This window comes from Pteropus vampyrus, unplaced genomic scaffold (genome assembly GCF_000151845.1).
Source record: "Pteropus vampyrus isolate Shadow unplaced genomic scaffold, Pvam_2.0 Scaffold11, whole genome shotgun sequence".
Lineage (NCBI taxonomy): Eukaryota > Metazoa > Chordata > Mammalia > Chiroptera > Pteropodidae > Pteropus > Pteropus vampyrus.
The window spans coordinates 2,120,319-2,137,852 of NW_011888792.1; the positions used below are offsets into that span (position 1 = coordinate 2,120,319).

The window sequence follows — 17,534 nt, forward strand, 5'->3', positions numbered from 1 at the left end:
ATGGACATGTAGTACAAGTGCACATGCACACGCACACATACTAAATTTACAAAATGTGTCAGGTTGCTGGTGGCCATGGTTGAATTAAGAATAGTAGATTACTAATAGTCATCCCAGATTCCAATTACATTTGTACATACATTGTGCATTTATAAAAAACTAACAAATAATTCTATTTTCCCAGGAAGACATTATAGGTAAAAATTTAATACATATAGAAAGAAAACATCTTAAGTTCTTAAAATCACAACGAGATAAACAATTCAATAAGCTGATGGCTATTATGGATAAAGGATTCTGTAATAAAGACTTTTCCATTTTTCACGTTTGAAATAGTAGCATGTCCTTTATTCATTCATGTAGTTTCTGTTAAGTTTTTAATTGTCTTAATATAAGGAAAGTAAAACATTTTGAAATATAATCTGATAGAAAGCCATATACGTATTTTAATTAGTAGTTTATATTAAGAAAATGTTGTTGCTAAATATAAAGTAGATTTGTTTTCAAATTATGTAAACTGGACAGATTATTTGAATTGTTGTTTCCTAATAAGTGAATGGTTAATCATATTTTACTGAGCAATTTTACCAGGACATGATAGAAATTTAGCTGACGACATATTGTATTGTGTTCTAAGACACTGTGAGGAATCCAAATTTCACTTTCTTGGCAATGTATTGAGGTCATTTGGTGCAGAAGAGAAGGATAAAGTTTTAAAGTTAACTGGGAACAAACACCTTATATCATTTTTTTCTAGGCATATAAATACTCACCTTTGTCATGTTAAGTGCATATTGCATTTTAAAAATAAAATGCTAAATATTCCTAGGAACAGATTGTTACATTTCAATAACCACCAAAATGAATCCACTTTATCTTGAGGATAGTAAATCCACAAAGAAGGAAGACACAAACTGTAATTCTATACATGAAAATGGTCCTATTTTAATATTTATAATATCTATAGATAGTGCTGTATTTCATTTTTAAGGATGTAGACAGCAAATATATTCACATTAAACTACCTACAGAAATTATTTTTCTTCTATTCAGGAAGACCAATTGTACTCAGTTAACAGGGGAAACTTAACAGAAGAAATTCTCCTTAGGTGACTTATTCAATTGAGAATTTCTCTTTAGAATATAGTTTAGAAGAGAAATTAAAGAGGTCTCAGGTGTTTTTCATCTGCAGGTTACCTCTTTCAATCTGAATTGCAGTTCCATGGGTGATGGTGAAATAAATCAATAATGTCAATTCTATTTATTATAAACAAATGTCAACATCACAAAACTACATGTAATTATTGCACACATCTTGGCAGTGAAGTGACCAATGATTAATTGATTATTTATGTTCTTACCTTTAGATGCAGTGCTTTCATAAGAAGGCCTAATGTGATGAGCTAACATGGGTATGTTAAAGCTGAGCATAGGAGATTCATCAGCTTATGTCTTGTACTACTCTCTTTTCATCCCAAGTCACTTTCATCACCTACTTTACCAATGAAATAAAAAGCAATGAAAGGAAAGAATTATGTTTCATAGTTACCGGCTGTGCTATCACATAATATAAATCATAGTGGGAGTGTTTTGTGAGCAAACTTCATACTACCACCCCCAACACATATATGCACACACACACACACACACACACACACACACACACACACACACACACATGTTTCGTATGCAAAAGGAAAGTGTATTAATAGTGGTTTGCCATTCTTTCTTTTACTTTTCCAGTATTTCTCAAGGTTCACAGACCGAGAGAGCCCCTTACATGTGCTTAGGACTCGGTGCCATTGTTTTAAGCAAACTCAGGCTCCTGCTCCTCATAGCAAATAAGAAACAGAGAGGGGGTTAAAAAAAAAAAAGGACTTATTTACATTTTGGAAATTAAGTGGTAAGTTTTTTCCTTCCAAATCGAACTTCTCCCTCCCATATGATACACTCATGTACTACTTTTATCAGTTAGTGTTTTCAAAGAAAGAGAATTACAGTACACGACACATAAAGATGACAGAAAAACCAGAGTCAACATAGTATAATGCCTTCTAAAGTCAAGTAGCTATGATTTGTGCCACTGTTTCTAATTAACAATGACAATCAAGAAATGGAAATTGCAATGATTTCCCCTGGGAAAACTATATACTATATGAAAGAAAAAACTGTAAGGATTGAGGATGTAAAAATGTACAGTCTGTGTCTTATTTCTCCTGGAAGATGCAGGGATTGAGAGGAAGGTATAGAGAAAGTCACGGAAGAAGCCAATCAAGACGTCAGAGTATTAAGGACTGTGGCAAACTTTCTACCAAGGGAGCAGTTCTGGACGCTTTGCTGCATCTTCCTAGAATGGCAATGTGAAGAAGTGGTGTGGACAGATGTAGGGCTTCCTCATGTCCGAAACTGAACTCATTTATTTCATTGGCTGTCTTTTAAACTACAGGAAGAATGGTAATTGTGTGATCCTATGAACTGCAACAGAGTGCAGATATCTTAGAGAATCGTAAAAATAGAAATGGAAGTTTCCTTTATTCCTAGAAGGAAATAGGTATTTGGGGGCACTTTCTGTGGCTCAGGGAGCAGAATTAATTAGTTAATCTTTGGCAAGAGAAAAACCTTAACTTCAGATTCCTAGCTGTGTAACCCTAATCATCAGCAACTGAGTCCAAACTGGAACACTTGTAAAGCGGCACTAAGATTCGCCTATTGACTATGTGGTGTATTACCAGATCAGTGGCCTTCCATAGCCTTTGTTCCCATGGGCGACTTTGCTGGAAGACAGCTGGTTAAGATTATACATACCTTAGAAAGAATTTAACGTGTATTTTCAATTGTAGTGAGTTAGGCAGAATGCAAAGCAGAGTAATGAGAATTAATGTTTCATCTGCTACTTATTTTTACATTCCATATGTGTATATGTTTCATGTAAGGAAGAATTATTGATATTATTACTGTGAGGTGAAATGTGTAAAAATAACTCAGGAACAGGAAGTATATATCAAGACCAACACAAATGCATGAATGGAGATAGAAAGCATGAGAGAAAAAGGTTAAGTGGTCTTATTACAAAAGGATAAAGTTTAAATGATTCAAATCTCAATAAAAATTAATATACAGACATACTATCTTCCACTTGGTACATGAAAAAATTATTTGACATAAAAGTGTCCTTATTTTCTTGAATATAATTTTTGCCTCAAAAATAAATTTTCAACTACTTCTGGTATTAAAAAAAAAAATTGAAGTAGCTATTTTTAATCTGGGTTCCAAAAGAGAAAAAGAAATAAATACTTATGATGAGTTGACTATTATACCTTGATAAAAATCCAATTTTTATTTTTTTGACCAAATAGGCTAGAAACAACAGGGCCTATGTTGCCATTCACATTCTAATATTACCCCTAAAATAAGGGCGAATAAAGTCAGGTTCATGATTCTTTGTGATAATAAGAAACAATACCTTCTTAGAAGGAAAACAAAAGAAATTCAAAATCAGTAACAATGGAGAAAAGAGTCAACAAAATGTTTGAAAATGCTAGAGTAAGCTTAATCACAGGACTGTCATTGTTCAAACAATTATCACAAATAATGAAAGTTAAATTTTTTTTTGGTAAATTTATATGTCTGTACAAAGTGTCGTCTTTGGGTTACCTTGGCTTGAATTAAAGATTTTTCATGAAAAATCCCAACAGCTCGAAAGCTTGAAGCTGTTCTTCAGTATGCAGTCCTAGGTTCCCACACATTGTGATTAATGGCAATTCATTTCATTAGAGTTTAAATCCACAACATAAATTTAATTCAGCTTCTTTTTTTCATCTCAACAGTTCTGCCCAGCATCCCTGTCACGCACGGGCAAAATCTTTATTTTCTAGAGGAATAAATCATTATGTATTTGAGAAAAATAAGTCATCTGGGACCAGGAACCAGCAAATATACTGCCAAATTTTCATTTAGAGACCATAGCCTAAAAGAAAGAAGGATTCCTCTTACCTGAAATTAAACAATGCTTTTCAAAGTCTCTGGAGTTTGGAAATATAGTTGATGTTTATCAATGGTTATTCGTATCACAATTTTAACAGAAATGATCACCAACTTATCGTTTAGAGTCTACAATTGAAATCTTCACTCTTTTCTACTATGATTTTCGCATTTGTACATATGATTAAACACAGAAAAGCTCAAAGACTGGGAAAGTGCCACAGAGCAAGGTGCTTTCATAAGAAAAGTGTTTTTTTCTTTTTAAATTTTCTAACATTTACTCATTTTTTTCCCAAACAGTTAGTTACACAAGGTAGATTAAGCCTGCTGAAGTCAATAGCCAGATGAAATATAGTTACTATAAATGATTTCCCTCTAAATAAAAGTCCTATATCCTGGGAAGAGAGCAGAAAGGTGAAAACGTATGCACAGGAGGGACTATTAGCAGTCAATTCTGCTGCTCATAAGCAAGATATCTGGAGAGAAAAGCAGCGCTTTCGAGCCCCATGGGTACAGTAAAAACTCTTTTCCCCTTGTGTTGAAAGTCTCAGTCATTTGAATGCATCTTCTTTGCAATGTCTAAGTGGAAATGTTTACAAGAAGGCAGAATGAAAATCAGGTACCATTTCACGTTACAATGTTATTAAAAATTTAGCTCTGGTATTTTTGATGAGAAGTGATGAATTCAAACAAATGTTTTTGTTATCATTTCTGGGCTTTATAACGTTAAAAAGAAAATATGTGCTTAAAAATATGACAGCCCCGGTCACTTTATTGCTGTAGTCTAAGCAACTGGGGCTAATTAATGATTTTCTGCATCATCTAAGACAAATAAATCAAGAATTCCATCTAAAGTAGTTATTGCAGAAATATATTGTGTTAGGCCCCCAGTTAAGCTTTTGTTGATTCGAATGACTTTCCCTAAAAAAAAGGTACAAAAATACTTTTTTACTGAAGGTAACTGAGAAATTGTTTGATATGACATAAAGTTAATGACACACCTTTTTTTTTTTTTTTTTGAGACAGTACACTTTGTGATTCACAGGATAATTTGCATCGGACGCAATTTAATGAAAGCTCTCAAATAAGCGATTTTATTCCTATCCATGATTGCAGACATTTACAAAACCATAACATCTGAGTTCACCTTAAAAAATAACTTATATAAAGCAGTGATATACACAGCACAAAATAGTTCAGGGAGGGGCAGGAGCAACTTTTAATAATTAAAATGTAAACGTGAAAAAAAGGATGGAATAAAAGTCCCTACTTATTTCTACTTAAGATGTCATGTGATAATATTTTACAATGTCCTGTGGGTCAATGTATGTATGTGTATATGTCCATACAACATACACATATACAATACATTCTCTTTCCCACACATATACATACACAGATAATTATTTGAAGTTCATTTTAGGGCAATTCTAATATGCCACTCCGTACAGTTGTTTGAATCGTGTTTGAACCCGCTTTCTTCACAAAATAGGGGAGAGAGCAGGAAATAAAAAGGTTGGTTTGGTGTGACTGAGATTCCTTTGTTTAACTGTACACTGTGATGAATAATTTTCTTCCGTAGTAGTTCTGTGAAGGGCTGACTCACTGTGGTTTTCATGAGGAGACTTGGTAATGGATCACACACTCATTGTCATGCTAGGGGAATACTAGAAAGAAAGAAGAATTCAAATTTTAACAATTGTTTTACAGACTACTAATGTTCTTCTTGGTAAACAATAGTAACTGAATTTTAATGTCTTATAATCCTTTATGTGCGAGCTTTTAGCTTCATACAACATGAAAATCTATAAAAAGAATAAGTTTATATAGAATTGACTTAGTCCTGAAATTTTTAACACTTCCTCTGGAAAGCAACCAATCACATTCTCACTCTGGACTTAAGTGGTTGATAATTACCCAGTCCCTTAGCCTTCTCCTTCTGGCCAGATTCTTGTTCCATGGGCACTTTTGGGTAAATTCAATTACAATAATAAATAACAATTTGGGTAAATTCAGTCCATGGCTGAATCATAAGTAAGAGGGACAGCCTTGCTATTTACTAGTTATGTAAATTTAGGAGGTTACCTGATCTCCCTGTACTTCAGTTCCCTCACCTGTAAAAAGGATTTAATAATAGCATCTACCTTAAAGGGGAGGATTAAATATATAACTCTTAAAGCCATGTATTTATTTAATAAACAGAAAGTGTGCGGTAAATATTTGATTAACAGTGTAAGAGAAACAAAACAAAACAAAAAACAACTCCCAGCTGCCCTAAGAAGTTCTCATTAAAGCATTTAGAATACTTAAGAATCTGATTTATACTTTAGCATGTAAACCTCTCCCCCTAATCCAGTCTCAATCCACAATCATTCTGGGTGCGAGTAGGGGCATTACTGTTACATGTTACTTGCCATTTTGATGAGAGTGACAATTGGAAAGAGGTGAGGCTTTCAGAAATTTGGAAAAGTGGTCTCAAAAATGACTGAGAAAGGAACCAAGAGGAATTATTTTGATAATTATGCCAATCTACTCTCATATTCTTGAGAAACAGATGGTGATAGAAAAGTTCCAGGGCAGCACTGTCCGACAGAACTTTCTTCAATGATGGACATGTTTTACAGACTGTGCTGTCCAACACAGAAGCTACATGTGGCTTCTGAGCACATGATATGTGGCTAGTGTCACTGAGGAACTAAAATTTTAATGTTATTTGATTTATTTAAGTTTAAATATCCCCATGTTGCTAGTGGCCACCATTTTGGACAGCATAGCTCTAGATCATCTAGATCTAAATCATCTAGATCAAGTTCTTGTTTATATATTTAAGTTTAAATAGATCATCTTACATGTGGTGAGGGGCATCTACTCCCAAATAGTAATGGTCCCCAGATGGAGAGGGTTTCCAGATTAAAATACAAATGTGGACCCTTAAAATACTAAATGCTTTATTAGAAACCTATGAAGACCAGGGCAAAGGAGAATTACTTTCAACATGCTAACAATGATTGTGCCTCATGGAAAGAGGCAGATAAAAGGGGATTGGTCTCAGGCTGGATCAGTGATGACTCCAGAGAGGGAGCAGGAACTTTTTAAAAACAGAGCAGGCAGGACAGAAAGAAGTAAGTTCCACGTAAACTGAGGTACTACAGGAAACAGAAATGAGGTAAAAGGTGTGGTACTAAGGTGAGGTACTAAGATGTGGATTTATTAATATAGAAAAAACAAGATTCCCCATGGAAGAGCATAGGGCAACGACGGCCTAGCTAGCAGAAGTCTGGAAAGTCACTAGGAGTAAATCCAGGGCTCAAATAAAAAATCACATTGATTCTGAGTAACGGTGTTTGATAAACCTAAAAAAGGGTTGCTGGACCTTAGGGGAGGATTGTTAATCCTTGAAACACAGGTCAAATCAAGAAAAATCTACTTGTTAATCATTTAACAGCCTCGCATTTCCTTTCAGTTATAAGAAAGTTAAATTACATATGTTACTGAATTGGAGTACACTGAATAGGGTGATTAAAAAAAAAAAAAATAGGAGACTGCCAGAGAAGAGAAAGGGGATTTAGTATGACAGAAAAACCTCTCCTTCTTCACCCTTGATAGTGACAGCAAAACAAAGCAAAACAAAATTAAAAACTCAAAACAACCATGGACAAGGACAGATGAAATGGAGCCCACCCCAACCCCGTGCTGGAAGGGAGACATACACCCATTTCATCAGAAGATACCATCCAAATCTCCCATTACAAATAATGACAGCAATCTTCAATGAACTAGTCACAGCTTTTGATGATTCAGAATTATGCTGTGGTATTTGACTTTTGGGGTTACGAATAAACAACAGAAAAATAAATGGATACTGAGGTTTTATTTAAAGTAGAAAAATTTAGAGAATAAGGCAAAGTGGGCACAGAAAATTTAATTTATGCTTTCTATAGCTACTGTTATTTACAATAAGAATCGGTGATCCAGCCAGTGCTGTCCAATAGAACTTTCTGTGGTGATGGATACATTCTATTCTGTGCTGTCCAATGCAATAGGCATTAGCCACACATGGCTACTGAACTTTTACAGTGTAGCTAGGACAATTTAGGAACTGAAAATTTAGCTGTATTTAATTACAATTAATTTAAATTTAAATAGCACAGCTAGATCATCAATCATAATTTCAAGACAAAGATTTTATTGAGTATATTGTGCCAATATCTAAAAACAGTAAAATATACTAAAGGGTTTCAGAAAGAACATCAAAGGAAATGTCTGAAAAAGACTTTATGAGTAAGTCAGAATTAATTCTAGAGACCATCTCATTTAATGCAGATCCTGAATAATCGGAATTTTAAAATTTCTTGAATCCTTTTTTCATAAGGATTATTCCAGTTCATTTGCATGTCATATATGCCATGTAACATTAGGGAACACAGTTAAAAATACATGATAGACTTCATTCTAATATATATTGTTAAAAATATGGGTATATGTAAACAAATATATATGTACATTCTCTGCTATCCAGCACATTTCTTGCTACTATCTCTTTTTGCTGGCGATTGTTAAAATTTTTAATCTGTGATATTTCAAATGTCTTAAACAAATCTTACAGAAAAATAAAAACTTGTAACAGATTCATTGGGAAATTAAGAGAGCTAGGCTTGTCCAGGGAGGAAACTAAGTGGAAAAATGAGGTACAACAAGAGAAAATAAGAGCTAGATTCAGTCAAAAAAGAGGAGAGCAGCAGCTCCAAGCAATACGACTCAGAAATATTAGCAAGCATCTAATAAAATTTAATTTTTGAATAGTACAAGTAACTGTAAAATGATGTTTGAAATGTATTTGGTACAGTAAAATAGATTGCATCGATGTGTGTCTACATAAGTGATGTGCTATCTACACTGCTAAGGTTGTAAACTACTTATCTGCTGCTGTCTTCATTGAAATCGCTTGCTTCAACTAAGTAAAGTTAAGGGACATCACAAAATTTCTAGAAAAACTCACAGAATGAGCAAGTAAAAAAGGAATTTCACTACTGATCATTACTCTTAAGTAAAAGAGAAGTGGCTTACAGTTTTCCAGAAGGAAGAGTAGGTGTTAAATAGGCTATCAGATTTAGAGACGTAAAATAGTCATTTGTACTGTCCTGAGACCTCACTGCAATGTTTCTAGTGTACTGCTGCATCAATATGCAATGACATATTGTAATGCTTGTGCCAGGATGCTGCAATATCAGGCTGCCCTGTTTTGAAACTATCCTGTGAGACTGCTTCTCCTCAAACAGATGATAAAATAGCTCTTATAAAGCTGTTGATAGCATTAGTGTTTAGTTTAGGAAAAAAAACCAAACAAACCTAAAGGTATAATCTTAAACATGTACTAGCTTACTTTATCTTTTTATGTAAAATATATTTTTGAAACAACATGCCTTGGTATGAACTAGAGAATTTGTGATTTTCCCTTTATTATGCCCAGTTCATGTACCATGGAATCCATCATACATATCCATTAAATCTTTGAACGAGTGCATAAGTTCCTGTTTATACATTTCAAGAATACTTCAGATCTCACTACATATCTACTTCTAAGCATCTATGTAAAATTTTATTTTCTTAAAGAGAGCTAAGTAAAGAATAGTGCAGCTACCTTGAACTAAGCTAAAGCGAAATAAATTTTGTGTGTATGTGACTATTTAAAAAGAATTTGGACGTATGATGTGATTTCTTTATAATAGCAGAAATGACAAAGGACAGTAAGGATAATAGGAGATGATCTACCACCTTGTTTATAATTCCTATTTGATACCATGATTTCAATATCACGTTTGCTCAGCTGGTTATAGTTCAATTCCATAGAGAAAATATTTTGCTAAATTAATTCAAGAAATAAGACTAATTGATTTACTTGAGAAACATGAAGTATCATTTTTTGATATGTCTTTTTATATTCTGTATTTTCAAAACCAAACATTTTACAGAGTTTACACTAGGGGGGCATCTTTGTTTATTGAAATAAAGGTCTTGTTTATGGTCCTCCCCTTCCCCAAAGAGGCTGATTAGTGAAACATTTTTTGATTCACATTTTTATGTGTAAAGCATGTTGACATTGCAAGGTTTCTGACTTTGGGTTGGGCATTTTTGTTTCTATATTAATTAAATGAAGCAGCAGGGGTGAAGTGACTAGGATAGTGCCTACACAATAAGCACTCAAAAGATGTTTGCTCCCTTCCCCGGCCTCATTTTGTGGTTTAATTTCAAGATAATAACTGACAAATCCTCAAAAGGCAGACTGCTCAATAATATGTGCTTTTCTGAGTTATGTGCATTAAGAAATACTAGAATTTTCCATGTTTATTCATTGGAAAATGTTTTCTTTTGGAATTCATTAAATAGGTCTGCACAGCAGTCTGATAGTTTACCTTCTTCTTAGCCTCAAAGGTAGTGAGGTTGGGCCTGAAGTCAGGGACGGGAGAAGCCCTCCTTCAGTGGCTCTTTTCTATGCACAAATCCACAAAAGGATCTGCTGTTTGACGTGTGCATACTCCAGCTGGGGTTAAAGGGTGAGGCTGGTATTTATTCTGCACAAAGAAGTTTTTAAAGTCCTGTTATATGCGATTCTCTGATCCCCATGAAGAGCTTACTGATGCCAGCTCTGAAATGGCACTCTTCTACCGACTGTTAAACAAGGCAGCAGTTGGCAATGACAAATTTGGGCAGGAAGGAGAGTAGAGAGTTCCTCTGAAGTTAAAGTCATGTGGAACCTTTTTAAAATGTCTTCTTCTCCAAGCCAAAATTAATAATTTCCTGTGCTTTTAAAACACCTGGTTTATAACTATTGTAATACTTATTAATCTGAAATACAGTTTAGTTAGTTGTGTAAACTTGTTCTCCCCATCTGACTGCACTCTTTGAGGTTAGGGATATGTTATATTTATCTCCTTATACTCTGTCCTTATCCTAGTGCTTTGCATAAAGCAGGCTCAATAAATGTTGACTTGAACTGAATTAATTATCACATACCTCACCAAATCATACCATTTTATTGCTGAAAGAATTAGCAGAAAAGGGAATAAGTGTATCTAATTAGATAAAGTGAACATTTACTAATTAATTAAAAGTAACTAATTTGTCCAGTCTTGCAGGAAACTAGTGAAAGAACCAGTATCTAAAAAATAATTTTCATAATCATAAGCATTTTGACAGACTATATAGTTTCTCATGTTTTTCCTATTTCCATATCACTGATGGGCTAATCTTTTGATTTTTTTTGCATGATTTTTTATGTATACCTTTTTTTTGGTCCTCACTAATCATATATATCCTGTAAATAAAACAGACACACTAAAGATCAGTATAATTTTATTTCTAGTTTTAACAGAAGAAAACTCCAAATTCAGGGGAAGTCTCATCCCATGCAGGAGTGTGAGGCCACTACCGAGAAGTAAAAGAATCCACAGAACACTCAGTCTTGGGTTCCATTTTGGAAAGTAGCTATTTTGTGCAAAAGGAGATGTGTTAGTAGCCACTACTTCAAATTCTGATGGTATCATGCCTCTGGTAGGGGTTGAGTTAGGGCAAAATGAGGGTAGTTTTCTCTTCTGAGTCTGTTCGTAGCTTGGTATATCCTCCATAATCAATTTTAATGATGACAATGAATGTGTAGAAATCAGTTTAGTATGAAATCAGTTTGGGTTTTGAAACCCTTTATGCTGTATTCCAATGAGTGTTTCTTAGCAGAGAATGTACATCAATATCACTGACAAAGCTTTTCCACATTCAAGTTTGCCAGGCTCCACTCCTGGAAATACTGATTCACTCGGTCTAGGGAGGGTTCTGGGAAATTCTATTTAAAAAAATTCTATAGAAATATGAGCTTAAAAATCATTGTCTTATATAATAACTCCTTGAGAAAAGATACCACATTGTCTTTTGGGTCTCTCCAGTGCCTAGCATATTGCTTTGGTCCATGGTTAAGTGCTCAGTAATTGTTAAATGAATGAATGAATTTTATTGCTTTTTTTTTCTTTCTGTCTATTTCTCTGGAGATACGGAATAATACCATCTTTGCTTAACACTATAATCAGACTCAAAAATGACTCGGGTATCCTGTTCAGGTTAAATGTAAATAGCAAGTTAACAGAGTAGGCAGTGAGATCTAGAGGAAGTAAAGACACCTTATAGATAATTTTCAAAGCCTTAAGTATAGCACTGAAAAAAGACCTGGTTTCACAGTGATCCAAGATGTTTTAGTAACGTGAAAACTTATAAAAACTACCAAATATGCAATATGTTTCTAGTGTGTTCTTTAAAGTGGATGTTCTCTATAAGAAAATTAGTGTTATAGTTTTTGTTTTTGTAACTATGTATAGAGGATTACAAAGAAAAAGTTTATTTTTCATTTTTTTCAAAGAAATTCCACTTAATTTCTAACTTTTAAAAGATCAATCGACTGAACTCTAAACAGTTGTAATAATGTCTTTATGCATTTATTCCAGTAGAAAAGCTTCAGAAGTGAACTCGATATAATAATGTGGTCAAGGGAATACTTACACTCTCACTCTGAAAAGGATTTAAGAAATTTCCCCCCATTTCGCCATCATCCCTTGGAGTGCCCGGTTGATTACTGAGGCTCATATTATTGGGAGAATTCTGTAAACAAGATTTAGAAAACAAGGCATTGTTGAAGATTTTAATTTCCCTCTTGCATTGTACTGTTTCAAAAATGGAATCCATAGCAGTATCTCTAAGGACAAAGCAGACTTATGAGTCTAATCTTAAGACAGCTATCGTGTATTCTAGTTTATTCTTTGAACCTTGACAAGTACTAATGCTTTCCCAAATGAAAATGAAAAAACAAACAGAAAACCCCAAATAACCCACCACAACTTTTTTTTCTTGGTCTCAGAATCAATATTTATTCAATTTCCCACCCTCAGCTTGTAGAGTTCCTAGAACACCGGAGAGTTTAAAAAACATTCCCAGCAGGGGCATGATGAAGAGAGCCTACCCGCTGATCAGGCATGATGGAACAACAACTTCCTCTGGTCATTGTACTAATCAAACTTCAAAAGGTCACCATTTTCATAAACATTTCCCTTTATTTCTACATGCAGTTTACATAGTAACAGTACTTTAACCATTATTTTTTCATGAACCATAAGGAAAAAAGGGAGATAGTGACTAAATGACTATAGTTAAGAATAAGAGAAATAGCACAGGGCTTGAGAATTCAACATGCATTTTTAGAGGAAAAGAAGGCTCAAAGGTAAACCTGCTTTAGAACCTTTTTCCATCATTAGCTCAAAAGTAGGTTTACTTTGAAACTTTCCTTTGAGATAAAAGGACTGATAATAGCAATCTAAGAAAACATAAGTTAACTATATATTGCTTCATATTCTATTTAAATTTGCTAGTCTCATTATTACTGTGCAATATTAGCCCTGTGAGGTTGTCTGATTGTCCACATCTATAGGATATACCGACATAATGGCATTGACATATAAAGCATGTTCACATAGTACTGCAACTGTGACCGAAGGACTCTTTTGAGGTCCAATTTATTCACTTGTAAAAATAAACTTTGGAGTTAAAAGTTTGTTTGTTATTTCAAGTGGAAGAAAGATTTTAGATTTTTTTTCCCTGAGCCATTGTCACTGTATACTGTTTCTGAATAAGTTTTTAGCTTTTTAAAAGAAAATTGCTCTGAGGATTGGACTTAACTAAAACCAAGTTACACCATAAAAATTAAAATTTCATAAATAAGAATGTACTTTTTTAGAATATGGTTCAATTGTAAAGCAGAGACAGGTAGATGAGCTGGAGGAAATATAATCTGTATGTTGTCCCACTATGTGCCCCACAGGGAGGATCTGAGAACAAGGATCCTCTGAAGTCCATAGGGGTTCAATTTGCCAATGAACCCTACAGGCTGGGGAACCGTAGTTTAATAGCATAAAAAAGACTTTTTTTTTTTGGATAATTTTTTCTCTGAAAATGTTAGTTTCTCAAGTATATAGAATGTACTTTGAAGTGAACATGGATAACTTGATTTCCTGAAAAAAAAAATGTAAGTAAAATTTAGCTAAGTGCAACTAAGCTATAGCTCATTCACCATTAAGTTATTAATTAATCAACTATGTTTTAAAAATAGGAACAATAATGCTGACTTAGCTAAAAAATAAAAGTAAATTCATACAAATATTATAAGATTTACCCCAAATTGGTGAAAGCAGATTTCTGTCATTTCATATATAATGGAGAAATTGATAATTTTGGAATAAAAAACAATCTAATACATATACATAAGGGAATTTGAAGATGCACTTGGAAGTTCATACGTCCACGTACTCAAAAAAACGTATGAAATGAGCGCTCTCCATTCTAGCGTAACATCCACCCCCCAGCAGTCTCTACGGTGCCCTGAGAGGAGTGGCATGTCTCTGATTAAGCTGGGGTGTTCTTGGACTCTGCTGCACTTTTGCCATGTATCACCTCTTGATTTACAATTTTGAAAGTCTGACTAACTTCAAATCTGATTCCTGACTCAAAGTGTTCATTTAAAAATTTCAAATTTGAAGGTAACATTGCATTACTAATTTAAATATTTGGAAAGAAGTATTTACAAGAATATATAGAAGAAGTATTTACAAAACACTTCCAGTGTTAGCATTTTTGTTTTGCATGCATTCTTTTCATAGCATGGTGGCTCAGCATCATATTCTTTTTTTTGGAGGGGGGAGGTGGCATATAAGAACAGTGAAAGGAAGATTGAAAGAACACATTCAACACACAAAATTGAACACATTCAACACACAAAATTAATATCAGATTTCTATAACCTATTTCTATTCACATTTGAAAACCTTGAAATGACAGGATAGTTTTTTAAATATCTGGAGCAATCTCTGCAAAACATTGTGAAAAACAACAATGGTTTCTCGATGGGCAGACTTACACAGCTTGTGCTGCCCATGATCACTGAGTGACATGATGAAGATGTAAGCTAAAGTTATACTAACATCGGCATCTGAGGAACAACTAAGACAGTGGTTCCAAACACCAGTCCAAAGCCGGTTATGAGAGTGGGTGGTCATGAACCGTGTGTATATTGCATTTAAGTGTAGGTATGTTTGTGTTCAGTGTCTCCAGGAGATTTCACCATCAAGGCAAAGATAAAATACACAAAAAGGGCTTAAGTTGGTCAAAAAGGCACTCCAATTGCTTGAGAACATGATTAGGGAGTAGGGAGCTCAAAAGAATACAAGATTACTTTTAGCTACATTAGGCATTTTGGTTGCATTTTTTACTTCAGTTAATGTATACTTTATTCCTTACTTATACTGTAAGAATGTAAGAATTTAGCTTGGAAAAGTATAGTATGATTATACTGATCCCATTTTCAAGGAATTTTATTACATTCTCATTCACCTTTTCTTCAAACTGCAATGTTTCCCTTACGTAAGCTAGAATATCACCTACGAATACGCACCCACATGTGCACACATACACACACATGCACACATGTACACAACTTCTTTTGGCTAACACATTTAATTCTCTTAAGTGTTCTATTCTCTGATTTAATTTTGCCAGTATTCTTTCATATCATCCCTTAATTAGTAAGTTATTGTCTCTTCTTCTATCCATCCCCCCAAATTTTTCCAAACCTTTTCAAACTGCTATTAAAAAAGTGAACACTTGTAGAAATTTTGCCTCTGCCTATAACTGGAAAAAAAAATCATACTGACATTATACTAAGCTCTTTGGAAGAAAATTTTGAGTTGATTTTTCACAGGCTGCCAATAACAAGTTTTATAGAGTGTTGTTTTGACACTGTCATCACCTAAAAGAACAAACTGCCACTCCTGGTTCTCCCAGAGGCAGTAAAGGAGCTAGAACTCAGGCCCACAATCGAGATGGTGGCGGAGATCTGTAGTCAGATCAGCTCCCCTGTGAATGATGTGGAATCTTTAACTGGAACTAAAGTTCATGAGGTTAGAAAGCTTCAGGGTGAAAAAACTCCTTTGATAATGTATTAAGCATGGCATGATCAGAACTTGCTTTCTCTGATATGGTTCTTTTCAAACTCAAAAATATAAATGTTAAGTACCTTAATGTGAACTGCAGAATTTACTTAAGTGAGCTCCTTCTAAGAAAACAAACCATATGCTACTCTCTACTTCAAGCTCCTAAAACAACTCCGAGGCAAAACATTTATGTGCCACTGATTAAATGGGTGACTTATTAGTTGTAAAAGGGATGACAAAAACTTCACATTTCATTAAAAAAAAGGCTTCTAAAGTAAAGGTCAATTCTGCATATGAGAATTACTAGGTTATACTCAACTGAGCAAGGAATAATTTTAAAACTCTTCATTTGGAGCTTTGAGCTCACTTTGTCACTGAAATAGTGCTATCTAAATGTAGTTGACGGTGTGAGTTCCTTGCCTTCCCCAAAGATTTAGTATAATGCAGAGGAAGTTCTTTAATATCTGTGCAGCACTTCATAGCTCTTTGCATATATTCACGCTTGATTCTCAACAATTTTATGAACTACGTAGTGAATGAACTACAAGCTCCAGTAATATGTTGCCTCGGCTTGTAAGTAGTAGTACCAGGCTTTCTGATTCTCAATTTGGTACTCTATCTTACATATAAAATGCATAAGATAAGAATGTATTTACAATAAAAAAATTAAAAAAAGAATTGAAGTTGTACTAATATACAACATTTAAAAATGGAGTAAGAAATGTAAAAATATGTAATACTGATGCTTGACAAAGTACAGGTTTAATTGGTGAACTAGGGAGATGTAGCTAGAGACTGAGGAGGGATTTTGAACAAAATTTCTGAGCAGTAGTGGTCAAGATTATCTTTTGATTCACAAACAAGGATAACTAGAAAAAGAATAGGATGGAAAGGAATAAACCCAAGAAACAAGATAAAAAGGACAGAATTTCTTTAGATAGCTGGGCATGTGTTGGAAAAGTAAGAAGGTGGGGAAATGGGATTAGTGACAATGTGCATAGCTTGGAGTAAAAGACTGAAATAATTTTGCTGTGATTAGAAAGAGGGAGAGAGAAAAATAATCAGGGGAAGGAAAAGACAACACACATGATGCTGCTGATTAGAGAAAAAATGACTATACTGTAGTGGAGATGCAACAGACACTAGTGGGCACCATCACCCAGGCAGCCTGCTTAGAGGCCAAAGCCAATGAACCTGAGGTGGGGGCAGTGCAGACACAAGCTGTTTAGGAGCTCATCTGAAGGCTGATGCAACTAGTTATTTCTAGCACATTGTTGAGTGGCATGTTTATTACTTAAGGATAATTCTTATGTTAATTGAAATGTATTTGAACTTCTCTTTGTAAAAGTTTTTCCTTACTGTATTTGTTTGGTCTCCTTAGTTACACTGAGTTTCTTGAGGGCAGAGACCATATCTTGTTTAACTTTGGATTTTCAGAGCCCAGAACCATGCTTTGGTACATTAATGTTTACTGAATGATGGAACTCCTGCCTAAGCATAAACCACTTGAGGGCAAAGATTATGTTTGTATTT

The 17,534-nt window shown here is 34.2% G+C and overlaps 1 protein-coding gene across 2 annotated transcripts in view; it reads right to left on the bottom strand.

Moving 5' to 3' along the window:
• Positions 1-4,983: 4,983 nt before the first annotated feature.
• SSBP2 (single stranded DNA binding protein 2) overlaps positions 4,984-17,534 on the bottom strand; it is a 262,630-nt gene continuing 250,079 nt past the window's right edge. For both annotated transcript variants that reach the window (XM_011377651.2, XM_011377641.2), the window contains 2 exons: positions 12,526-12,624; positions 4,984-5,648 (listed from right to left, as the gene is read on the bottom strand). In XM_011377651.2, coding sequence (XP_011375953.1) covers positions 5,619-5,648; positions 12,526-12,624 — 129 coding nt within the window. In that variant the 3' untranslated portion in view covers positions 4,984-5,618. The remainder of the gene's footprint in view (positions 5,649-12,525; positions 12,625-17,534) is intronic.